At 39.0% G+C, this 26,744-nt stretch overlaps 1 protein-coding gene across 50 annotated transcripts in view; it reads right to left on the minus strand.

Annotated features, from left to right (window-relative positions):
• RyR (Ryanodine receptor) overlaps positions 1-26,744 on the minus strand; it is a 167,339-nt gene that overhangs the window by 109,405 nt on the left and 31,190 nt on the right. For 36 of the 50 annotated variants that reach the window (XM_089738122.1, XM_089738131.1, XM_089738140.1 and 33 more), the window contains exons 2-7: positions 15,055-15,178; positions 5,290-5,439; positions 4,162-4,215; positions 3,824-3,838; positions 2,093-2,170; positions 788-906 (exon numbers count right to left, since the gene is read on the minus strand). In XM_089738122.1, the coding sequence (XP_089594248.1) occupies positions 788-906; positions 2,093-2,170; positions 3,824-3,838; positions 4,162-4,215; positions 5,290-5,439; positions 15,055-15,111 (473 nt within the window). In that variant the 5' untranslated portion in view covers positions 15,112-15,178. The remainder of the gene's footprint in view (positions 1-787; positions 907-2,092; positions 2,171-3,823; positions 3,839-4,161; positions 4,216-5,289; positions 5,440-15,054; positions 15,179-26,744) is intronic. The other 14 variants (XM_089738141.1, XM_089738147.1, XM_089738146.1 and 11 more) reach the window with 1 other exon arrangement.

Consider the following 26,744-nt stretch of genomic DNA (forward strand, 5'->3'; position numbering starts at 1 on the left):
TGGGTGGACGAGCTCACAGCCCACCTGGTGTTAAGTCGTTACTGGAGCCCATAGACATCTACAACGTAAGCGCGACACCCACCTTGAGATATAAGTTCTAAGGTATCAAGTATAGTTACAACGGCTGCCCCACCCTTCAAACCGAAAGGCATTACTGCTTCACGGCAGAAATAGGCAGGGCGGTGGTACCTACCCGCGCGGACTCAAAAGGTCCTGCCACCAGTAATTACGCAAATTATGAATTTATTAATTTTATTACCCGATGTTATTCCTTCACCGTGGAAGTCAATCGTGAACATTTGTCAAGTACTTATTTCATTCGTATTTCAATCAAGTTTTTCGATAAAATGCCTCAAGGAATACCAGTTATGATTTCTTTGAAATCTGTTCGCTAATAAATATCAAGTGATGTCGGGTTCTATATATATATATAAAAATGAATTGCTGTTCGTTAGTCTCGCTAAAACTCGAGAACGGCTGGACCGATTTGGCTAATTTTGGTCTTGAATTATTTGTGGAAGTCCAGAGAAGGTTCAAAAGGTAGATAAATATGAAAATGTTCGGAATTAAATAAAAATAACAATTTTGTTTTTCCATTGATGTGTCCCCCGTCGGACGGATTACTTTTGTTTGTTTTAAGTTTATTTTATACAAAAATTTAGGTCTTTTATTTATTGATTGAGGCACTACGAAGTCTGACGGGTCTGCTAGTCTATAATAAATTGAAAATTCGAAAAGCATTTTTGTTCGTAAATCATTTAGCAAGCTTGGATCTTTCGATAATAACCTTTGCTTACTGGCCGGATGCAATGTCCACCAGCACGCTTCACCCTGGGAGTGCTCTTGGAGACCAACGTCGAAAGCCAGTTTGTCTTGAGATGATGATGTCGACAGACACGCCAAGTACTGCGGTAATTCAGAAAAACAATAACTCATTGATCGTTTATGTCTTTAGACAAATTAAATTTGCAGTAGAACCCCAAATGTGTGCAGCAAGAGAGTGTGACGACTAAGAAGAAGATGTCTCTAGAAACAGGGTGTGTGTGCAATTCTTCGTGAGCCATCAACCATGTTTCAAGTAGTACGTGACACATAGAGTGGTGATTTAATTTCCAAGGACTGTCAGAGTTGGAGACTGTTGGTATATTATAGCAGATCCGGCTATGGAATGAGCTCTCCTCCACGGTGTTTCCCCTATGACATGTCCTTCTTTAAACGAGGTTTGTGGAGAGTATTAAGCAGTAGGGAGCGGCTTGGCTCTGCCCCTAGCATTCCTGTGGTCCATGAGCGACGTAATCTACAACGTAAATGCCACCACCCCCCTTGAGATATAAGTTTTAAGGTCTCAGTATAGTTACAACGGCTGCCCCACACTTCAAACCGAAACGCTGCTTACTGCTTCACGGCAGAAATAGACAGGGTGGTGATACCTACCCGGGAGGATTTACAAGAGTTCCTGCCACTAGTAAACTTACAAGAGAACCTACCACCAGTAAAAAGTTTTTCATGCCCAGTTTGAGAAGTTGCTAATGTGGTACTATTCGGAACTTTGTGTATACACTTTATCTATACTAATATTATAAAGAGGAAAGATTTGTTTGTTTGTTTGTTTCGAATAGGCTCCGAAACTACTTAACCGATTTGAAAAATTCTTTTTCCATTAGAAGCCGTCATTGTCCCTGATGAACATAGGCTACTTTTTTTAAAATTTTTTTTTTTTTTTGGTTTCATGTGTGTTTTAATGTTTCCGAAGCGAAGCGAGGGCGGGTCGCTAGTACATAATAAGCCCACATGGGTAGGTACCACCATCTCAACGATTTCTGCCGCGAAATCGTCAAGAGTTCATGCTTCTAGTATGGGATGGTTATTTTACAATATAATTGAATCTTCGACCTTATTTCTAAAGGGGCAGCATTCACTTTCTCTTGGGCTTCAATAACTACTTCATAGCAATTAAACCATGAGCTCCTACACCCAACTACGGATTAAATATTTCAAACTATCATCATCATCTTCCAAATTTAATAGCGAAAAAACATTCATCATCATTTTGACCAACTCTCCTATCTAAGACAGTAATTGATATATTTACCATATCACTGTTGAGATGTCTCAAAAGGATCGCGTTTCCGTAAAGCAGTGTCCTGTGACCGGATCCAGTTCCCTTGCCCTGCAAACAATACAAGTTTCCATAATAGCAAATTAATAAAGCAATATCATGAGTTGTTTCAACTGTTAAGTGGCAAAAAGCTTTTTTGTTGCTCTAGGTGGGTAGCGCACTGCCTACCTGTTTTAAGTGCTGCTTTTGTTTGAGGCGTGAGGTCAATGTCTCAGGTGAATTGATTAGCTACAGCACTTTGATAGTGTGAACAATAAAGACGTACATTTTTCACTATAGAGAACTATAGTAGAGATATAGTAGAGCGATGCTTCACATGTGGTTCACACTTTACGTGGACTTTCATATTTGCAAATTCATTTTGAAGATAGCGTTAACGCAATTCAAGTATTTGTCAGATTTCGCCACCGCTGCAGCAGTTTTGAAACTGGAACAGCTGAGCTTGCGGTAGACAGCGGCTTGGCTCTGCCCCTGGCATTGCTGAAATCTATGGGCGACGGTAACCATCAGGTGAGCCGTATGCTCGTCTGCCTGCAAGGGCAATAAAAAAAAAACTGACATGCGATCGACATTTGTAGATACAGTTGGTGATGCCTAATTGTGCTAGATTTCAATGTGCTCTAACAGGCAATTGCTTCAAGCCGCCCTTAAGATTTAAGCAGAATCTGAATCGCCGCATCATTACCCCCACGTGTTGGGGTTATGGGGTCGGTATGTCTATGCCTGTAGTAGGCGCTGAACACCAAACCACAACATGTGAAACGATTCAAAGGAAATTAAGACCTATGTTGACGATATCAACAGAGCGAATTGAGTATAATTATGCTGTAGAGAATAAGTTTTATAATAATCAAATCTAGGCGCTATGCATGCTTAGAAAATATTAATCAGCAGAATGTTTTTTTTTTTGTTTTCGTGTTTTTTTTTCACGACAACTTTAAAAAAAATGCTTGTTTCCAAAAAAAAAACTCTAAACACGCATCAAATTTTACCCTCACACAAGCTACAATTATTTAACGTATTGCTTAATGTGAATTGAGCTTTAGTGAACTTCGAAAGCTTACGTCGATCGAGCGATTTTAAATTGATTCATACGAAATTCGTCAAAACTCAATTCAATCATCATCCGTGGTGAATTTGTTTATTTCGGTTTTAATGCAAATCGGTTTTAAGATTAACGATAAAAGAATTATTCTGAAATCACCTTAAAACAGCAAATTAGTAAGAGAAAATCTTTGAATTAAAAAAGATATTCTACAGGGGTTAGATCAGTGATTCTCAACCACTGTTCCGCGGCACTTTTGTGTGCCGCCAAATTTCAAAAGTGTGCCGCCAAATTTTGCGAATATATAATAATGTTAATATTATTAAATTATATCATTTTAAAAGAAAAATATTTTAAACATGAATATATATTTAAGTCCACAAAACAAGTTTATTTCGTATATTAAAATTTTTTGATAAACTATTTATGCAGTGTGTTGTAGTAAGTAAATAATTTTTATCTTTTTTTTTGTGTGCCGCCAAATTTTGAAATCGTTAAATATGTGCCGCAACAAAAAAAAGGTTGAGAATCACTGGGTTAGATAAAGAAAAATTTGAATTTTGAATTTTGAACTCCAAATGGCCAATGCAAAGGAAACGATCAACATTAAACCTCTTTTTTTAAATTTATGTAGCATGCAATTACTCACAAATACTTACTAAATTCTCTTTGCCCTGAAAAAATTTAAACAAAACATTTTCCAAAATACATATATATATAAGTGTAAACTCCTCAATTAATTACATAAAATGTTAAAAGACACAGTGTGAACAGATTCTTTTATAAAAACACAGGATTTGCATATTAAAATCTCTTTAATAGTTACAATTTAATTCAATTGGGTTTTTTTATTTATTATCAACAAAACAGACAGAGAGAGTGACTTATTAATTCGTGATACATTTTACAAGGAAAGGTGTTCCGTGTTAATATCTTAAAGGACTTACATATTCAGAGCATACATTGCGGTTCTAGGATCTAAGAAAGTTTCACTTACGGTTTCCGATCCGGCCGCCGTCACCAATTCTTGGAGAGCTCTCACTGATAACGCCTGTCAAATTCACCAGAATAAATTAATTATCTTCAGTTCTTTACTTTACTTTTTACGCTTTACTTTTTACTATTTACTGGTGGTAGGACCTCTTGTGAGCCCACGCGGGTAGGTACCACCGCCCTGCCTATTTCTGCCGTGAAGCAGTAATGCGTTTCGGTTTGAAGGGTAGGGCAGCCGTTGTAACTATACTGAGATTTTAGAACTTATATCTCAAGGTGGGTGGCGCATTTACGTTGTAGATGTCTATGGGCTCCAGTAACCACTTAACACCAGGTGGGCTGTGAGCCCGTCCACCCATCTAAGCAATAAAAAAAAAGTTCATTCGAGTCGTAGAAACAGTTCGGACCATAGATAATTACATATAAATTAGTTATAGATAAGTAACTCAAGCACTCAACAAAAATGTTTACGGGCGTCGGCCACTAGATGGCTTCGGTTCGATTAGTTTCTCATTGCTCCTGTAGATGGCAGAAACATTTTAACTATCCTATATTTTACTTTGAATGAAGGATTTTGTAAATTTTCTAAAACCACAGATTGATAAAATTTAATCAATTTGTCTATAACAAATAAAGGCTTGTATTCTTGATTGTTTTTTTTATTATTTTCTGTCCTATACAATAGTTATACAATAATTAAATGCTTTAACTTTAACAGCATATAAGTTTAGGGGTGTCTTTTTAATGGGTTGCGATTCCGATCCGGTGGTAGATTCTACGAAGCACTGCTCTTGCTAGGGCTGATGTTAGCAAATTCTTTCAAGTTGAGAACATGAGCTCACCCACCCGTCCACTATTCTTAGGCTACCAGCAAATAAGTACGGAAAAAAATTAAGGCTAATTCGTTTATTTGTATTTTATTTGTTTTTTTACTGGTGGTAGGACCTCTTATCAGACCGCGCGGGTATGTACCACCACCTTGCCTATTTCTGCCGTGAAGCAGTAATGCGTTTCCGTTTGAAGGAAGAGGCAGCCGTTGTAACTATACTTGAGACCTTAGATCTTATATCTGAAGGTGAGTGGGTTGTGAGCTCGTCTAAGCCATTAAAAAAAATTGTATTAGAACATTCACCTGTTCTATAACGAAGACGCACTGCGACAGATCGGGTGGTATGTTCTTGTCCGCGATGTTCTCCAAGAAGCAGTGCCGGTTTCCGAAGCCTTCAGCTGCGAGGCACACGCGTTCCCCCGTAGCGGTACACGAGAGGCACACCATGTCTTCCTAAAAAACAAAAGAAATTCGATTTCAACATAACAAAATAAAAACATCATGAATGCAGTCGAATTCAATATGCATTATTAAGGACTAGAGGTCCCGCAGTAGTCGAAATTCGACTATAATTAATTGGAATTGTAAGTTTGTACACTATTATGATTGTATTTTATACTTCTATAATCACAAATTTCGCCAAGGCGCTATAAAAAATATTAACAAAGACAAACAATATTTAATCTATTCTCAATTTGACAACAGACGTCAAGAACAAAAGTTTGACAATAAATAGTATGCATGCGTATGTGCATCAAATACATGGTATGTAGTGTGTGTAATGTTTTCTTTATTGATTTAATGTATCTTTTATGCATTATTTTAAAAACATATTAGCATTGTGCACTTCTTCTCTATATTCTCTATAAGTGTGGAAAATTTCATACTCCTCCGTCCGCGCAATTTTCGTAAAAAGGGATACACAGTTTTTGCTGCACGTATTAATATATAGATTATTAAGGTTAACTCAAACACTATAACTTTAGGGGTAATTGCCGATTTGAATAATTGGAATTCGTTTAATATTTATTTTATCAAAATATCAGCCATTATTATATACTAGCTGTTGCCCGCGACTCCGTCCGCGTGGAATAGTTACTTTGGTATAACGCTAATTTTACCCCCCACTTCATTTACGTAGAAAGTGAAGATAATTTTGAATTATAGAATGTTAAGGAGCTATTTAAACACGTATTTTAAAACATTCTTTATTTGGTGCTCCACTTGTATTGGTCTTAGAGAGATGTTAAATAGCCCATAGCCTTCCTCAATAAATGGGCTATCTAACACTGAAAGAACTTTTCAAATCGGACTAGTAGTTCCTGAGATTCGCAAGTTCAAAGAACAAACTCTTCAGCTTTATAATATTAATTAAGATGCAGTCGAAATAATATGCATTATTAAGGTTAACTCAAATACTATAATATTAGGGGTTAAAGTATGAAATTGCCGATTTGTACTGAAAAATTGGACTTCGTTTTTTTTTTCATTTAACGTATTTATTTAATCAAAATATCTACCATTATTATCTATACATTGCTGCCATCTAATAGGAAGGACATTTACGCCTTTGCGATAGAGGTCTGGTGATCTAGATTCTACAAGCTTTGTGAAAATATTAGCAGTCCCCTCTCCAAACGCGACATAGATATTGCGAGCTGTTTCTGCAGCGTTAGTTCCGCGTCGGAACTCGTATTCAAAAATCACTCGATTTTTATTTATTGCTTAGATGGGTGGACGAGCTCACAGCCCACCTGGTGTTAAGTGGTTACCGGAGCCCATGGACATCTACAACGTAAATGCGCCACCCACCTTGAGATATAAGTTCTAAGGTCTCAGTATAGTTACATCGGCTGCCCCAGCCTTCAAACTGAGACGCATTACTGCTTCACGGCAGAAATAGGCAGGATGGTGGTACCCACCCGTGCGGACTCACAAGAGGTCCTACCACCAGTAATTACGCAAATTATAATTTCGAATTTTTTAAGTATCCATCTTTTTTGTCTAGGTTGAATAAAAAAAAAAAAACTCAAAGTCCCTAATCGAATGTTGCATATTTTTTTAAAGAAGAACCTCATAGTAAGTACCATTTGAAAAAAGCTTCACTCAAAAATCTCGAACCATGAAGGTTCTATGTCAATTCGAAGTACCTTTTGCAATAAAATGGCAATTTCATACTTTAAACCCTATTATAAATAAAACCTATCGAAACCATCCATAATGCGCATTGATAATTTACGAGGATTACGACTGAAATTATCTATATATTAATACGTGAAGCAAAAACTTTGTATCCCTTTTTACGAAAATTGCGCGGACGGAGGAGTATGAAATTTTCCACACTTATAGAGAATATAGAGAAGAAGTGCACAATGCTAATATTTTTTTTTAAATAATGCATAAAAGATACATTAAATCAATAAAGAAAACATTACACACACTACATACCATGTATTTGACGCACACACGCATACATACTATTTATTGTCAAACTTTTGTTCTTGACGTCTGTTGTCAAATTGAGAATAGATTAAATATTGTTTGTCTTTGTTAATATTTTTTATAGTGTGGTCTTGGCGAAATTTGTGATTATAGAAGTATAAAATACAATCATAATAGGTGTACAAACTTACAATTCCAATTAATTATAGTCGAATTTCGACTGCTGCGGGACCTCTAGTATATGTTAAACCATGATCGCATAACAAATAAGAAAATTGATAAAAGGTCTGATCATTATCCCGACGTTCGGATATCAATCATTTAGTTTATGATTATAATACGATTTAGTTGAAAAATGTGGCCTAAAAGCGTTTGCGAATTTATACCTAGTGTGTCCATTCACTGAGTCCACTTAAATAGAATGATGGACATAGGCCGTTTCGAAGCTGAGGCGTTACTGTAGCCTATTCAGTCCTGACCATCCATTAGTTACGACGATTCGCTTTCACGCTGCTAGGGTTGGTACTTCTTTTTTTTTTTAATGGTTTGAATTCTTGCGTTAGCAACGTTTTACAAGTAATGAATCTCTGATTGTGAAAAAAATAAAGTATATATTTTTAATAAAATGAGTTTAATGGTTAATAATAATAATTATTAATATTTCGTACTGGTAGCAGGACCTCTTGTGAGTTCGCACGGGTAAGTACCACCCCTCCGCCTATTTCTGCCGTGAAGCAGTAATGCGTTTCGGTTTGAAGGGTGGGGCAGCCGTTGTAACTATACTGAGACCTTAGAACTTATATCTCAAGGCGGGTGGCACATTTACGTTGTAGATGTCTATGGGCTCCAGTAACCACTTAACACCAGGTGGGCTGTGAGCTCGTCCACCCATCAGAGCAATAAAAAAAAATGTGTTCGCCTAATGATCGAAATTCGACAACGCAGGACATTACATATTCGTCATTTCGGAGGGGAAAAAAAGGTTTATTTGCAACACTAATGGCGACCAAAGAAGAAATGGGTTGTGCACAATCACAGCAAGAAATGTAATAAAGCACTTTGTTTTTTTTTTAAGAATAAGAAAACTAAGAATATTAAAGGTTGCACGCTGGAAAGCTAGTCTTCTTTTGCGTTTTTTTTTTAGTACAAACAGACACCTTATACCAAATGTGTATATCTACCCCGACTTGCGTAATGCAGTCAGGGTCATCAACTTCATCATCATCATCATTTAACGGCTGTCTGGTGTAGTAGTAAGTGACATGGTCACTACACAAGGGGGTCGCGGGATAAATATGTCTTTTCCAGGGTTATGGATGTATATTAAATATATGTATGTGTATAATAAAAATCTTACATTTATTTCCGTTATCTGGTACTTGTAACACAAGTTCTTTACGAACTTATCACGGGATCAGTTACCGTGGCGTAATTGTTAGTAAATATTTATTTATTATTATTTATTTATTATTATCATCATCTTAGGCCTTACAGCCCAGGGTGGGCCTTAGCATTGGTCCAGTATGTCTCTCCAGACTGCTCTTTTCAGGGCTTTCTCCTTCCAGTTCCTTACACCGATAACTTTGAGGTCGCGCTCCACGCCATCCAACCATCGGAGCTTGGGTCTGTCACGACTTCTGCGGCCCTCTGGTTTGCCATAGAGCAGTTGTCTCGGTACTCTGGTATTCTCCATTCGAACCACATGTCCTGCCCATCGTAGGCGTCCAATTTTTATAGTTGTTATGATATTAGGATATTATATAACTTGCTCCACCAAAAACCACTCGCAAGCTGACCAAAGTAGAAAACTAACTATAGCGAAAGCCCTGCGTGGACCGACTTGGAGCTCCAATTATCGAGTTCCGCGCGAACGAAAGCACTTTCCGTTTAATCTATTTCAACGACACCAGCGAAGCTTCGCTAAAAAAGCTTTAAGGACTCGCATTCGTTACAGTATTTTCAACGGTTTTCGGGATACGAAAACGCAATTCAAATTATTGGTTACGGCTTAATTTCGCGTTTATTATTACGTAGATTTTATATTTTTTTGGGATCTCGGAGGAGTCCTGTTATTAAGACTTATAAGAATCCGTAGCTACGGGTACATTTAGGTACGAATTTGTTTGAATTCTTTGTTTACAACTAATATATAGACAGGAATACGGATAGCTCCGATTATCATATCATTTTAAATAGCACTTATAAGTATGTTGGATTGTTCGAACGCCTTTCCAACGAATAACGTTTTTTTTTTAAATAGATCCTTGTGTGATAGTATAATATATAATAATAGTACTTGAATAATAGTATTTTACAGGATTTTATTTAGTACATTCGTAGGTGATTTATAGTTACTAGAGGTCCCGCAGTAGTCGAAATTCGACTATAATTAATTGGAATTGTAGCTTTGTACACTATTAAGATTATATTTTATACTTCTATAATCACAAATTTCGCCAAGACTACACTATAAAAAATATTAACAAAGACAAACAATATTCTATTCTCAATTTGACAACAGACGTCAAGAACAAAAGTTTGACAATAAATAGTATGCATGCGTGTGTGCGTCAGATACATGGTATGTAGTGTGTGTAATGTTTTCTTTATTGATTTAATGTATCCTTTATGCATTATTTTTAAAAAATATTAGCATTGTGCACTTCTTCTCTATATTCTCTATAAGTGTGGAAAATTTCATACTCTACCGTCCGCGCAATTTTCCTTAAAAGGGATACAAAGTTTTTGCTTCACGTATTAATATATAGATATTTACATTTATAGTTCAAGAGTTCATAGTTCATACGGCGATGTCTTAACACCATACGTAACGAGAACGGGTTCACCCTTTTTTTTATAAAGGAATCCGTCTTAGCAATAAATAATCATAAACATGTCACTACCCCAGCCCTAGGATAGCGATAAAAATATTCTCGTCGATACAATACGATGAAGTTTAAAACTCAAAGCGATTGTATGTATTTATATATGTAGATCGTCGATGCTTAAGTGATTAATCTGACGGGCTGTCGATTTTGTTTGCCAAGATTTGACATTCAGGGTTTAGGCAACCTTTCATTTAGGTCAGGGTTCTGTAGGGTAGATTTAAAATGTATTTAGGCCGAAACGCGAGCGAGAAGTGACTAAATTGGACAAAATATGTTTATTATTTTGTTTTGTTTTTTAAATCTTAGATGAGTGGACGAGCTCACGGCCCGTCTGGTGTTAAGTGGTTATCGGAGCCTATGTACATCTACAACGTAAATACCGCCATCCTTCTTGACACATGAGTTCTAAGGTCTCAATTTTACAGTACATCGGCTGCTCCGCCCTTCAAACCGAAACGCATTACTGCTTCACGGCAGAAATAGGCAGGGTGGTGGTACCTACCCATGCGGACTCACAAGACGTCCTACTACCAGTAAGTTTTTCGCCAAAATCTTATTTATGTTATATTGTTTATGTAGCATCCGATGAGCAGTTGATCTCACGATTTTTCCGATACTAAACAGTCACGCGAGCCCATGGTCATCACAAAATATACGCTGCCAGTCATCTTGCGACTTGACTGGTTCTTCAATTCAGACTCTACAAAGTTTGTTTTAATCGAAAGATTTCGTTATACTGTTCCCCCTAAATTCGAAGGCTTTAAATATGAAAGAGGAATTAACTCGAAGTTCTTAGTATAAATTAGGGACAGAGATGCGGATTAAAAGATTAATGTTATTTCGGCCAATTTTTAGGTACACTAAGTAATTAGCTATCGGAGAATGTACAGTAATACTTGTTTTAGAATCGGTGATGAGAATACATGATTTTATAATAAAGATATTAAATCAGATAATCCAGAAGTCAGAGTCAGAGAGCCAGAGTCATTTCAATATTAAACAAACAAAAAAATGTAGCAGTTCCTGTTGAATAGTGTAGATATTTGTACAAAATACCTTAAATCAGACCAACATTTTCAAGACAAGCTTCAACAAAATTGAGACCAACAACATCGCTAAGTTGAATATCTTCTCTTTGTTGCTAAACCAAAAATTAAATCTACATTCTATTTTTGTTTCAACACGTTTAGACCAAAATAATGCGATCTGTGAAGCTAAATATGTCACAAATAGATGCGCTACCGATCCGGCGGTAGATTCTGCGAAGCACCGCTCTAGTTAGGGCCAGTGTTAGCATATTCGCCACGGTTGCACCCGTGAGCTCACCTATCAGGCAAAGCGTATAGCCCTTTAGGCTACCTGCGAATAGGTAGCCTAAAGGTTTGAAGGGTGGGGCAGTCGTTGTAACTATACGTGAGACCTTAGAACTTATATCTCAAGGTGGGTGGCGCATTTATGTTGTGGATGTCTATGGGCTCCAGTAACCACTTAACACCAGGTGGGCTGTGAGCTCGTCCACCAATCCAGGCAATAAAAAAAAAAAAAAAGGTAGGGAAAAGTTCATAACTAGATAGATGTAGATAGATGTACATACAAATTATTTGAATGAAAATTACTTCATCAGTGTTCTTCATCACCTACTTTATAGATGAGATTTCTTTACTGAACTGATCTAAAAAGTCAATGGTTGAAATCAAGATTTAAAAAAGCCGTAAAAATGCACCAGAAAACTTTAAGAATCGGTTTTTGTAGAAATAATTCTGTCATTTTTCAAATTAACGTTGAAAGTATTTTATGGGTCAATAAGTAATTTGATTTGATTTTGACACCGATAATGTTATAAATATTCGGAATCTGGTTACGAGAGCGTGAAAAATAACATAGCTTCCTCATAAATATTGAAGCCAGTACATATTCATATGTTTCCTCGCACGACTTAAATCCCATGATGATTAACTTCGTTGTTCTATTTGAAGGTAGATTTAGTTTTGGTGACGTCACAAAATAAATGCGCAGCTAGCGAAGCAGTTAGTGCAGTTTTGTTCCGCTTCGAAGATTATAATGTATCAAGACCAAGACCTCATCTCGTATGGGTAGCGAACGGCACGCTGCGATATTTATAGCCTCAAGTGACCATTTCATACCATATAGACTTTATGTTTTTTTTTATTGCCCTTGTAGGCAGACGAGCATACGGCCCACCTGATGGTGAGTGGTTACCGTCGCCCATGGACTTCAGCAATGCCAGGGGCAGAACCAAGCCGCTGCCTACTGTTGAGTACTCTCCACAAGCCTCGTTTGAAGAAGGACAAGTCATAGCGCTCGGGAAACACCGTGGAGGGGAGCTCATTCCAAAGCCGGATGGTACGTGGCAAAAAATATCTCTGGAAACGCACTGTGGATGAACGCAGTGGCTCCAGGTAGTATGGATGAACTTTACTTCAGTGGCGGGCTGTGCGATAGTAAAAACGAGGTGATGGAATCATCTCAAATAATTCCTCAGAGCACTCCCCATGGAACATGCGCTACAAAATGCGGAGAGAAGCGAAGTTCCTTCGGAGACCCAGAGGTTCCAAACGATCCGTGATGTTCGGCTGCTTATCTGAACAATGAGATTGGAACGAAAATGGGATATATTCTGTTATTGTGTACATAAGATGACGATTTATCGACAATATTAAAGACTTTTATGGCCTAGACAATAAACCATGTCATTGTCAATTTCAGCAAAGTTCATAAAATGAACAACAAATAGCGCGAAACAGTCGGCGGTAAAATTGAATGTTTTGTCTCTGTCTAACACATATACTAGTAAAAGGGACATCAGTTGGTTTTTTTTATGAATGAGGGATAACTGGTGGTCCAGAGGCCTTTCCAGTTTTACAAGGACAAGTGGGCGAGTAAAGGCTTAGTCAGGAGGGGCGGGATTAGCTAACAGCTGCCTGAGCGCCTCCGAAGGAGACCTAGCAACTCAGGAGTAACTGCTTCGCGAATGAATCTACCACCGGATCGGAACCACCTGATCGGAACACGAATTGTTTTGCTCGGAGTCCGTTTTAAGAAATGAAATGATCGTCGTGGTCCGGCACATTTGGTAGAAAAAAAAATGTATTAAACAAATGTAATTACGGAAATAATAGAGGTATTTTTTAAAAACCCTCTAAGGAAGATATCTCAAACTTCTTCAATAATAAGAAAACGGAACACAAAACCCAAGAGATATTTCACTCAACTAAAAAGAAGAAAGATCAGCTTTACATAGTAGCTTTCAACGTCAAATTCAAATTCAAAATAATTTATTTCAGCTTAGATGTCAGTATAACACACTTATTTTTTTTTTTTTTTGTTGAATGTCAAAATATAAATAACAATGTTAACTCTACCACCGGTTCCAAAAAAAAGCCACAGTCCTGAGAAGAACCGGCGAAACAAACTCAACGGGCTTTTTTTTTGTTTTTTCTCAACTATTTCCTTTTTTTGTTAAATAAGTAAATACATTTACAGTAAACGAAAAAACAAGTCAAAAAATACAATTAAAAAAAATAATAATAATGAAAAATGAAAAGGCTAGGAGCGAACGTCAGAACTTAATAATGAAACAGCTGTTATTCTTTAGAGGAGGCCTTCACTTTCACTTGAGGAGGGGTCCATGCAAACAAACTTCTATACTTTTTTTTTTAAAACGTTGTCTAGATTTATACTTTTGTAAGGAAACGGAAGGGAGAGAGAAGGGAAGCAAATTAAGTGAAACACGTGTAATAACATCACTACCTCTTTTCTTCTTCTCTTTTCTTCTTCTCTTTTCTTCTTTAAATTTAAAATAAGTTATTGTGTTGTTATATGCAACCTACTATTTGCATATAACAAAAAGCTTATTATTATTATTATTTAAAGGTATTTTTTTACATATCAATGAGAAAAATGTAAATTTTTGTTGCAGATTGACGTTACGTCTGAAGCTTCAAGTAAAATTGGTGTGAACTATTGACATTAATTTCTGGAGATTTTCATCAGTCAAATCGAGATCGAAATTTATTTTTAGTTTTTTTTTTATTGCCTAGGTATGTGGACGAGCTCACAGCCCACCTGGTGTTAAGTGGTTACTGGAACCCATAGACATCTACAACGTAAATGCGCCACACTCCTTGAGAGATAAGTTCTAAGGTCTCAGTATAGTTACGACGGCTACCCCACCCTTCAAACCGAAACGCATTACTGCTTCACGGCAGAAATAGGTGGGGTGGTGGTACCTACCCGTGCGGACTCACAAGAGGTCCTACCACCAGTAAAATTGATTACCACCAGTAAAATTAAACCAGTGACATTGATCTTTGGAAATGCTGCTTCACAAATTTAAGTTGACTCAAATAAAGTCAGTAGCTTCTAAGCTAGAGCTGGAGCTAGAACAAATTTTCGTAGTTCTGGATATTTATTACCACACAGACAAATTTTATCCAAAACTCTTCATGGAAGCTTCCCGAACTCCTTAGTGCAAGTTGTTTTTTTTGTTTGAGCGCACAAAATGGGTCGACGTTCCGGATGCTAACCGCGGTCCGCTATTTGGCGACCCTTGTACTAGTAGAAAGAGATAAATGTCAAGAGACACGCTCAATCCATGAATCCGTTGTTAAGATTTTTATTTAATTTACTGGATAAATAAATGTATTTTTCTCAAAGCGATTTAATATGCTATGAGTACTTTTTAGTTTAAAACAATTGGTAATTGAATATTACTGACCGTTCGTAAGAAGGAAACGTCATCTTGCTCGCTCGCCCCGCCCTCAGCTTCCGCCATTTTGAATTGACGATTTCAACCTCCTGTCAATACTTCACAGCTAATCCGCACTCCATTGAAGAATAAACTGTGAAAAAATAGAAATAATATCAATAATATGACAACTTTAAGTTATTCGAAGCGGTCGTAGCCCAAAGAACAAGGCGCCTGTTATATTCGTATCGAAGGATACGAACGTACCAATGTTCTAGTCCGGTAGGCAGTTAATTTTTCCTAATGAAATACCTAGTAAACACATACATAAAGGGTAATATCGTTACGCCGGTAAGAGTAACGCCATCTATCGCCGAAGAGCCGAAACGAATATCAAATAAACTAGTAACGTCGAGAACGCTCGAGAAGTACAATGCCATCTATTGTCAGTTAGCCGAAACACACATCGAAGCTACTCGACTTGCTCAGAATGTTCTCGATAAATCTGGGGATGTCCTATCGACTATAAAAGCGTTGCAGAGATGACACGAAGTCAGTAATCGGAACTACTCGAAGCGAAACAACGAACGGATCAACTGAAGTGAAGCGGAAGAAGCGAATTGAGAATTTTAAAGTGTTCATTAAGTGTTAAATACAGTTGGAATTTATACTTCGGTAGAATTTTATTTATCCCGAACCCCAGCGCGTAACAATATCGTGTTATAAAATATACCCCTGAAAAGTTGTAATATGCATAATCACTGATACAATTGAGATACAGACTTCAACTCTTAAGGGAGGTGGCGGCATGACCTAATGATATTGTGGCAATAGCCATCATAGAACACAAGATGTCTCATTGATGACTGAATCTCGCCTATGACATCAAGATAAGTCCACTATGGGCTCCAGTAGTCATTTATCACCAAGTGGGCCATAGTTCGTTCACATCTGCGGACCGTCCAGACCCACATACCACGCGCGCCTTCTATCCGAGGAAACCGTAGAAGGTCCGGCCCCCGGCCCAAAAAAAGCACTGGCACCTACCCGTGCGGACTTACAATACGCCCTATCAAGGAAATGTAATTTAAATCATTAAATTGCGCACCAATACCGGTTCGGTGACCTTCCCAATTTTACATTTGTGTCGGGTAGCCATCATACAACGCAAGATATTTGACAGATGTCTGAATCTCGCTTACGACATTATCAAGATAAGCTTGCATATATACAAGTTCCGAACAACCATATTAGGACCGTCGGTCTACGGAGCAATATCACCCCGCTCGGTGGAAGGTCTTTCCCTCCGTCGTATATCTCCACACATTCATAATCAGTAACGAATTTGTATATTGTCTCTTCAATGAGGAAATGACCTGAACTTTAAGTGATTTAATGGTGTGAAAATACGCTTGGGCATATCAGGATAGAGCAGTCATTAAAGAGGCTTTAATGATTCAATCTCATATTTCAACGTGTCGACATTGTAATACCAATGTACACCGATATTCGCTTGATTGGAGCTATACTTAAGACCTTCCAACTCATATCCCAAGGTGAGTGGTGGCATTTACGTTGTAGATGTCTATGGGCTCCGGTAACCACTTAACACTAAGCAGGCTGTGAGCTCGTACACACATCTATGCAATAAATAAAAAAGCCAGTTTGTTTCAAGGCAATTAGAAGACAGCGCTTCTAAAACCTGTTCCATACATATTTACTAGCCCTCGCATCCAACAGGTCGTTGGAATGATTTACAGTAGTCCTCTCCACAACCTTGTAACTTCACGCTTAAGTAATAAATAAGACGGCAACAGGGCCGTTAGTTGCATGAGCCAGCAGAATCTGAGTTTATTAATCGTTGTTTGGAATTGTAGTTAATATTAAAATTTGAAAACCAGTGATATTCTCGAAATCGGAAACCGCGAACTCGTTGTAAATCTAAAATACATTCTTTGTTTTTATTGACCTTGTAGACAGACGAGCATTTGCCCCACCTGATGGTGAGTGATTACCGTCGTCCGTAGACGTCAGCGATACCAGGGGCAAAGGCAACCTGGTGTCTACCGTAAACTGCTCTCCACAAGCCTCGTTTGAAGAAGGAGGAGAGAGGACACAGTAAGTTTATGAAGACGGCATCGGAACGCAATCGTGGGACTAATGCTAGGAGGCTATCGTCACATAGCCTCCTTGAGTGGCCAATGGTACACGCCTGCCGCACTTCATCCAGTCGCAACCTAACAGTCCTAATCTTAATGCACCTTTTTTTGTGCAGGAGAAAATCACCGGATCCCCACCGGCCCGGCAGATGGGATACGTGGGAGTTAAACCTCAACACAAACTGCCGCTCACAGCCGGCGCCCTACCTCGGATCGGGCCGGAGCCCAGTCGGGGCTATTGAGACGGTGGGACAGGGTTGACGCAGAGCATATTACATCCATCCCGCCGTCTTTATTATTTATGTAATATTTATTTATCTGAATCCACCTGGTCTAACTTTTAGTGCTGCTGGATGCTAAGTCACCAGACAATGACAGGAACATGACATAGCCCGTCCAGTCTCGCGTCAGATCTTATTATTGATCGCAATTTTGAATCAATAATACATAGATGCTTTCTCAAAGGAATGGTCCTTGGGCTGTTAGGTCAATGGAAACTTATTAAAACTTATTAAGATACCGAAAAGTGTCTACGAATGCTACGTATGTAAACATACGTAGCCTGGATTATTTTTGTAACGTACAAGAATTAGGGTCGGAATATGCCTTAGAAATATGCGAGAAATTTGTGGCCTTCATCCCATTCCACTGGCGTTTTAATGTGTTTCAAAAGGTTGTGGGCACAACGGGAGCAGGTCGGTAATTTGAATTTTGTATTAGATTTTTTTACACACACCAATTCTTAAATCACTTTGTGCGGATTTAATATATCTTATGTCCGTTTACTATGTCAAAAACCTGAACTGAGTTGAAACATAATGTGTGTTTACTGGTGGTAGGACCTCTTGTGAGTCCGCACGGGTGGGTACCATCACCCTGCCTATTTCTGCCGTGAAGCAGTAATGCGTTCCGGTTTGAAGGGTGGGGCAGCCGTTGTAACTTACTTGAGACCTTAGAACTTATATCTCAATGTGGGTGGCGCATTTATGTTTTTTTTTAATTGCCCGTGTAGGCAGACGAGCATACGGCCCACCTGATGGTGAGTAGTTACCGTCGCCCATGGACTTCAGCAATGCCAGGGGCAGAGCCAAGCCGCTGCCTACCGCTTAATACTCTCCACAAGCCTCTTTTGAAGGAGGACATGTCATAGCGCTCGGGAAACACCGTGGAGGGGAGCTCATTCCATAGCCGGATGGTACGTGGCAAAAAAGACCTCTGGAAACGCACTGTGGATGACCGCAGTGGCTCCAGGTAGTATGAATGAACTCTACTCCGGTGGCGGGCGGTGCGATGGTAAAAACGAGATGCCGGTATTATCTCGAACAATTCCTCAGAGCACTTATGTTGTGGATGTCTATGGGCTCCAGTAACCACTTAACGCCAGGTGGGCTGTGAGCTCGTCCACCCATATAAGCAATAAATAAAAAATATATATATATATATCTTATATCCGTTAACAAGGTAAAAAACGTGACCTGAGTTGAAACATAATGTGTACACGAGAAATTATTTTAATGTACTAAACCTATAATAGTAACTTAAACAACAACAAAAAAACATATTCTTTCGATAAATATGCTTAAATTAACGGCCATAAATGACGAATGGGTTTTTAAACCACATTGAAGGAAACATGGCTAAGAAATATTTTAACGTAGCTAATTATTTTTCTACAAAACGCTTTCGTAGGCTTCCGAGTTGATGCCAAAATGAACTGGAATACTTTGGTCCGGATCTCTCAGTGTATTTATTTCCATTTAAAAAACAAACATTCTTCTATTAAAAGTATTTATGGAGAAGTACAGAAAGTGGCTTATTGCCAAAAAGAAAACGATCATTACTATACTGAGTTTTTTAATTTCCCAAAAAGCTTTCCAGACTCCAACCTCTTGTTACCTCCTTATACAGATAATCGTATGGAAAATTTATTAGATTCCATCGATCCCATAAGAATTAAAACTTTTGCCTCGACGTGGGTGACGGCATTTACGTCGTATATGGGCTCCAGTAGCCACTTAACACCGGCTGGGTCGTGAGCTCGTCCATCCATCTAAGTAATAAAAAAACACAAGAAGCGTCAATCGTGATTTGATGAAACATTTGTTAATTAGGCATTTCATTAGAAAAATTTTGCATATTTTACTGGTGGTAGGACCTCTTGTGAGTCCGCACGGGTAGGTATCACCACCCTGCCTATTTCTGCTGTGAAGCAGTAATGCGTTTCGGTTTGAAGGGTGGGGCAGCCGTTGTAACTAAATTTGGACCTTAGAACTTATATCTCGAGGTGGGTGGCGCATTTACGTTGTAAATGTCTATGGGCTCTAGTAACTATTTAACACTAGCTGGTGGGCTGTGAGCTCGTCCACCCTAGATGAGTGCAATAATTTTTTTTTAAAAAGAATGTCTGAGTGATTCGATTCCATTAGACTTCTATTTAATAGACTGATTAGGTACATTAGATCATTTTAGTTCTTAATTTTGCTTCTTGGCTATATAAGTATACTTTTTGTACTTACTTCAAACGAGCTTCAAGCGATGTGCTTTAGACCGCTGTCGTTTGTTCTCAATAGTCAAATTCGATAAACACATCTACCCTTTTAAAAGTTGGTTAATTGTATACACAACCTTTATTTGTATCATGTCGTTGCGTCTGAGAGAACATATTCGCAAAACACTCCCCGGAATCACAGCGTTGATAAAATATTGTAGCATTGTGCTACGGCGCGTAGAGGTCAACGACCACGTCGTAGCCGTAGCAATCGCTACGCGTTTTTGGTGAACTATTGAACTCGAGTCCCCTAACAATAATAACAGAATTTGTTGATGTTAGAGTCTTTTTTTTTTCAATAATAATCTTGTTTTTTTGAGGAATTTTACGTTAAAAAAGTGATATTAAAGATAAGATGGTGTACAAGTATCGACCGATGCGGTTATGCCGATGTTTAAATCACGCAGTTATTTTGTTTATTTACTGTTTTAATTGGTTACCGGAGCCCATAGTCAGATACAACGTAAATGAAGCCTCAACATAAAATATGAATTTTGTAGCTAAGTTTTACAGTACAATGACTGCCCCACAAAATCATGTTCTATTTAAAAGGTTCTGTTTGAAATTATGAACTCATTTATATTTTTTTATTTTACTTTTTATTGCTTAGATGGGTGGACGAGCTCACAGCCCACCTGGTGTAAAGTGGTTACTGGAGCCCATAGACATCTACAACGTAAATGCACCAACCACTTTGAGATATAAGTTCTAAGGTCTCAGTATAGTTACAACGGCTGCCCCACCCTTCAAACCGAAACTCATTACTGCTTCACGGCAGAAATAGGCGGGGTGGTGGTACCTACCCGTGCGGACTCACAAGAGGTCCTACCACCAGTAAATATATTGAATACATTGGTCACCATGGTTACGATTAATCAGTAGGAAATTGAAATCGATTTCGCACACTTCTGAGATCTTCGTCGTAAGCAATTGAATAAACATACCTGCGAATTAGCATCGGAACTATTTGAAATAACTGTGAATTTAAATGATACCAAAAAAATAAATTTGAGTTTTTTTGGTGTGTGGGTGTGTATAATGAACTTAAGGATGTGAATGTGGTCGGAATTAATGTTAGTGTGACTAAAATAGATATAAACGAACAAGTAAGATATAATGCATCGATTAATGATTATGGGTAAGTGAAGGATAAAAAAGATAGGAAATAAGTAAATTAAACACCGACAAAGATCCCTCAAACGGCCGTCTGGTGTAGTGGTAAGTGACATGGTCACTACACAAGGAGGTCGCGGGTTCGAATCCCGCCAAGGGAAGATATTTGTATGATAAATATAAATGTATTTTCCAGGGTTATGGATGTATATTAAATATATGTATGTGTATAATAAAAATCTTACATTTATATCCGTTATCCGGTACCTGTAACACAAGTTCTTTACGAACTTATCACGGGACCAGTTAACGTGGCGTGATAGTTTAAAAAAAAAAACTTCAGAGGTGTCAAGGGACACCCGGATGGAACGAAGTTCCTTTCGATTAATTAGTGAAGGAATTGTAATATTTTTTTTAAGTTATAATAATAAATTACGGCGTTATGAAGAAGAAAAAAACAATACTATGAACTAAATTACTATTATTGAAACGCTATCTCGAGAAACTGTACTCATTACGCGGACCAATCGGATACGAGCAATGTCACGCGATAAGCGCCTACACGTTGATTGGTCAGAATGACGGATCTAAAAAGTGTCGTGACAACTTTTCGTAAGAATTTTTTCCGTCTAGCCCCCTTTCACAACGCGCGATAAGGAACTTCGTTCCAAAAAGAAAAAAAAAACTCTCGAAAGTTAATATTTGTTTAAAAGAAAACATATGATGTTAAACTTAATATCGTAGGCGAGTTTATTGACTTTTGCGCTGTAGATAAAGTTTTCGTTGTCATGTTTGTACGAAAACCTTAGTACTGGAATACGACGGGCAATGAACCGATATTTATGACACTACGTATTTTATGTAATTTCTTTGTGCGTCACTGGTCGCAAATATCATTATATGAAAAGTTGCGGTATTCAGTCCTTTATGTGTGCCATTTTGTTCGAATATCCTCTATTTTTTTCGAATTTCATATACGGAATGCCAACAGATATCAGAAGATACTGGTGGTAGGACCTCTTGTGAGTCCGCACGGGTAGGTACCACCACCCCGCCTATTTCTGCCGTGAAGCAGTAATGCGTTTCGGTTTGAAGGGTGGGGCAGCCGTTGTAACTATACTGAGACCTTAGAACTTATATCTCAATGTGTGTGGCGCATTTACGTTGTAGATGTCTATGGGCTCCAGTAACCACTTAAAACCAGGTGGGCTGTGAGCTCGTCCACACATCTAAGCAATAAAATAAAATATAAAAAAAAGATACATCGGATGTGACCGAATATTCCTACACTTTTTATGGAAAAGGTTGACCTTTGTAACCTAACCTCTCCGTAACTGAAAAGGAATATCCAATATACAACCAAGATACATATAGATCCAGCTTTATTTGTGTCAAGTCTCCTGTCGACTCGAAGTGACGATACAACACCCTTAAGCAGTTTTATTCCTTGAAAGGTCAAGAAAATGAGATAAATTGATGTCTGGTAAATTTATCTCATTTTCTTGACATTCGAAAATGAGATAAATATCGACGCTTGAAAGGCAAACGTGACTACGTGACAATAACTGCTTTGTACATAAATGATAGGCAATAACCATATTCCATGCGCAAAAAAAAATTATTTCTAGGTCTATTCAAATCATTTCAATCCTACAGCTACTATCTAGATTCTACTACAGCTAGATTCGTTTAAATAAATTTTGTTTTCAGGTTTTTTTTTTATTGCCTTTGTGGGCAGACGAGCATACGGCCCACCTGATGGTGAGTGGTTACCGTCGCCCATGGACTTCAGCAATGCCAAGGGCAGAGCCAAGCCGCTGCCTACCGCAAAAGGTATTTCAACTTTAAATTAGTCTACTGTAAAGTTCACGCATTGTCGCTCAGTCACATTTGCCTTTCAAGCGTCGATATATATGTATCATGTTTACTTAAATCTAGATCAATAGTTTGTACTAAGAGAGCTAGTTTGCTTTCTGCACTTCTAAGTAGTTTGTCAGAAGAATGGGTTGGCTCGTTTTTGGACGCAGCATCTCATCCCTCTTCTGAATATGTCTTTTGGATGTATATTTGTGTGTAAGACATGTCCGAATTTATATGAAAACTATCACACATTTCCAAGACTTATGTCAATACAATCATTCCACCATTGTACCCTACTATTTTTTCAGGATTACCTATCACAAAGCATGTTTTCAATTTTTCAACTAAATTTATTGTTAGCTAACTATATACAAGATGTCCCTGGTTTCGAGTACCGGATTATCGTTTGCGTTTTGGGACACCCTGTTTACATAGTGTCTTTATAGAAAACATTAATAATGAAACAATATGTTCCGATGTGGACTGGAAAGATTCAAATGGTATTGAGGCTTGAGGCATATGTTGTTAGGGTCCAAAGCTTAGCTTCACATGAGACAAGAAGACACAAGAACTTCAAACAGAAATTAATAGTGAGTGAACTCGACGATGCAGAAAAAATAATACATATATTTTTTTATAATACTAGCTGACCCGGCAAACATTGTTTTGTCTTAAATAAAATTTCTAGGGAATTTCTAGTGTAGAAAAAAAAAATAACTTATTGTAAGTGTGTAAGGATGTGGTAAATGAGTGAAAGAGGTATGTAGTGCTGTGGACGATCAGGGAATATATAATAAAAATAACAAAAACTCATTATAACCAAAAAAAAAAGACCAAATAAAAAAAAAATTTTAGGGGTGGACAACCCTAATCACTTAAGGGTATGAAAAATAGATAGTAGCCGATTCTCAGGCTTACTGAATATCCATAAAAATTTTCACGAGAATCGGTCAAGCGGTTTCGGAGGAGTATGGGAACGAACATTGTGACACGAGAATTTTATATAATATATTAGATATTGAAATATTCAATACATTAGTAATTAGCATAATTGTTGGTTGCTTTGCGTGATCGGGCCGCATAACTTTTCCGGGTTTTGCGGGTAAGTATTAATACTTGAATAGAACAGTGACGAAAGAATTATATTGAAGAGTTCTTTATATGTTAAGAATCTTTTTTAAAAAGGAAAACATACCGCCATTGTAAATCAACATAACTTGGTGATACTTTTTTAACCATTAAAAATACTAGAGGTCCCGCAGTAGTCGAAATTCGACTATAATTAATAGGAATTGTATAATAAGTTTGTACACTATTATGATTGTATTTTATACTTCTATAATCACAAATTTCGCCAAGGCTACAGTTTAAAAAAATATTAATACAGACAAATAATATGTAACCTATTCTCAATTGAACCACAGACATCAAGAACAAAAGTTTGACAATAAATAGTATGCATACGTGTGTGCGTATTTTTTTTTTTTTTTTTTGTTTTTTTTTTTGTCAGGTGGAAATCGCCGGACTTCCGCCCTTTTCTGGGGATACTGGGCGGGGTATGTCAGACTCGAACTGACTAAAACCTCCTGTCGCTCAACAACCAACGTCCAAACCTCGCATGAGACAGAACTCATGACAAGGCAAAGGGGGGAAAGTGAAGCGTTTAGTGCGGAGCACATCTCTCCCATCACCCTCCCCCTCGGGATGCCGGGCTGGCGGTCGTCGGCGCTACGACCACCAGCCCTCTCGGTCAGCAGACTGTCCGAAGCCCGCCTAGATGGCGCCGGTTAGAGTGGGTTACCCTACGGAATACCCCGCTGGGCCAGAACCAGCGTGGGTCGAGGATAGCCGGCCTTCCATCACCCGGATGCTCTTGCGTAAAACGCGTGCAGAGCAGCTTGCACGTCGTCTTCTTAGGCCCCCCTCGCCGGTCCCCAGACCGACATGTGAGGGGGACCAGAAACACTTAGAGGGCCAGGGCTTGGGCAATATCCGCCTCCCTGGCCCCCGCTCGACTGCGGCGGGATTGTGCGTGTCTCACGCGCCCCGCCGCCTCCTTCTGCGAGATGGTGCACTCGCAGAAGTCGAGCATCGCCTTCCACGAGTCGTCGTCGCCGAGCATCGATGCCACAACACTCGGCAACGACAAGTCGGTTCCTATTTTTGCGACGAGGACACGGCGCCACCCCTCCCATGTGGGGCAGGCGACGAGCGTATGCTCTGCCGTGTCCAAGTCGCAACCACAATGGTGGCACTCTGCCGTCGGCTCGGCTGTGATCCGGTGCAGGAACTCACCGAAACAACCATGCCTAGTGAGCACCTGCGTGAGCCGGAAAGTGAGGCGTCCTCTGTCACGATTCACCCAATCCACAAGGACCGGGCGAATCGCCTCGACGGTCCTACGACCAGCCGAAGGATCAGCCAGCCGTCTGGACCATGACTCCAGCACGGACCGCCGAGATTGGGCCCTCCGCGCTCTGACCACACTGGGGCTGGGACGCGCCACGCCCCGGGCACGAAGGTCAGCCCGCCACTTATAGTCAGCGGCGAGCGCCTCCGCTTCCAGAACCCAAGGCGGCGTCCCAGCCAGTACACACGCCGCCTCAAAGGAGATGGTGCGATAACCACGGATGACCCTGACCGCGATGGTGCGTTGCGGTCGTTGCAGCAGCTTCGCCACCCCCACGGCCAGGGACTGGCACCATACGGGCGCCTCGTATAGGGCCATTGGTCGCACCACCCCCGTATAGAGACGGCGCGTCACCTGGTCAGGCCCCCCGACGTTGGGCAGAAGCCGGCTTAACGCGCCGGCCACCCCCAACAAACGAGGGACCAGGTTCTGAAAGTGAGCACGGAAGGTCCAACGACTGTCCAGAATGAGGCCGAGGTACTTCAACTGCACCCCGACCCCGATACGGACGCCTCCAACCACGATATGGGCATCGACAGGTGGCACTCTCCGGGGCCTGTGGAACCACATGGCCTCGGATTTACTGAACGCCACGTCGAGGCCCAATCTCCTAATTTTGCCGACGACATGCGCCACCCCAGCCGTAGCAAGACGGGCAGACTCAACAAAGCGTCAAATACATGGTATGTATTTGCATTGTGCAATATTAGCATTGTGCACTTCTTCTCTATATTCTCTATAAGTGTGGAAAATTTCATACTCCTCCGTCCGCGCAATTTTCGTAAGTTTTTGCTTCACGTATATAGATTATTTATAGATTATTTGACGTTTGATAAACGAGACTGTAATAGAAAAAACAGGGTAGCTTTGTTTGCACTAAGATTTTTTACGTTTGATCATGACTCAATACAAGATTTTTATTTTTTACTAGCTGACCCGGCAGACTTCGTAGTGCCTCAATCGATAAATAAAAGACCTAAGCTTTTGTATAAAATAAACTTAAAACAAACAAAAGGAATCCGTCTGACGGGGGACACATCAAAGGCAAAACAAAATTGTTATTTTTATTTAATTCCGAGCATTTTCATATTTATCTACCTTTTAAACCTTCTCTGGACTTCCATAAATAATTCAAGACCAAAACTAGCCAAATCGGTCCAGCCGTTCTCGAATTTTAGCGAGACTAACGAACAGCAATTCATTTTTATATATACCTATATATAGATTTGCCAAGTTTTGACCTAACATAATACCAATTGGTCTAACATAATACCACAAATACACTATTCGATCGACGATGTCTACACGATCGACTTACGTATAATCCAGAAATACACAAGCCAATAGCAATACAATTCATGCCGAAGCCGTCTCTGAACTGAGTACAAAAAAATATATTTTTTTACACTCAAAATTTTCATCTAAATTTTAGTATTAATATACAGTTTCTATACGACCTTCTGAACGGAGTTTTTTCGCAAATCCTCTTATTGGAAGGTCTCAAAAAATTTCGTCAACAATTAAAGTAATCGCATTACTAAGTCTTGAATTTTCGTCCATTAAGGAGTGTTTTTCGATAGACGGCGACAGTAGGGGCGGAATTGCTTGCCAGTCGTTATTTACAACAGAC

Source organism: Bombyx mandarina, chromosome 24, assembly GCF_030267445.1.
Source record: "Bombyx mandarina strain Sakado chromosome 24, ASM3026744v2".
Classification (NCBI taxonomy): domain Eukaryota; kingdom Metazoa; phylum Arthropoda; class Insecta; order Lepidoptera; family Bombycidae; genus Bombyx; species Bombyx mandarina.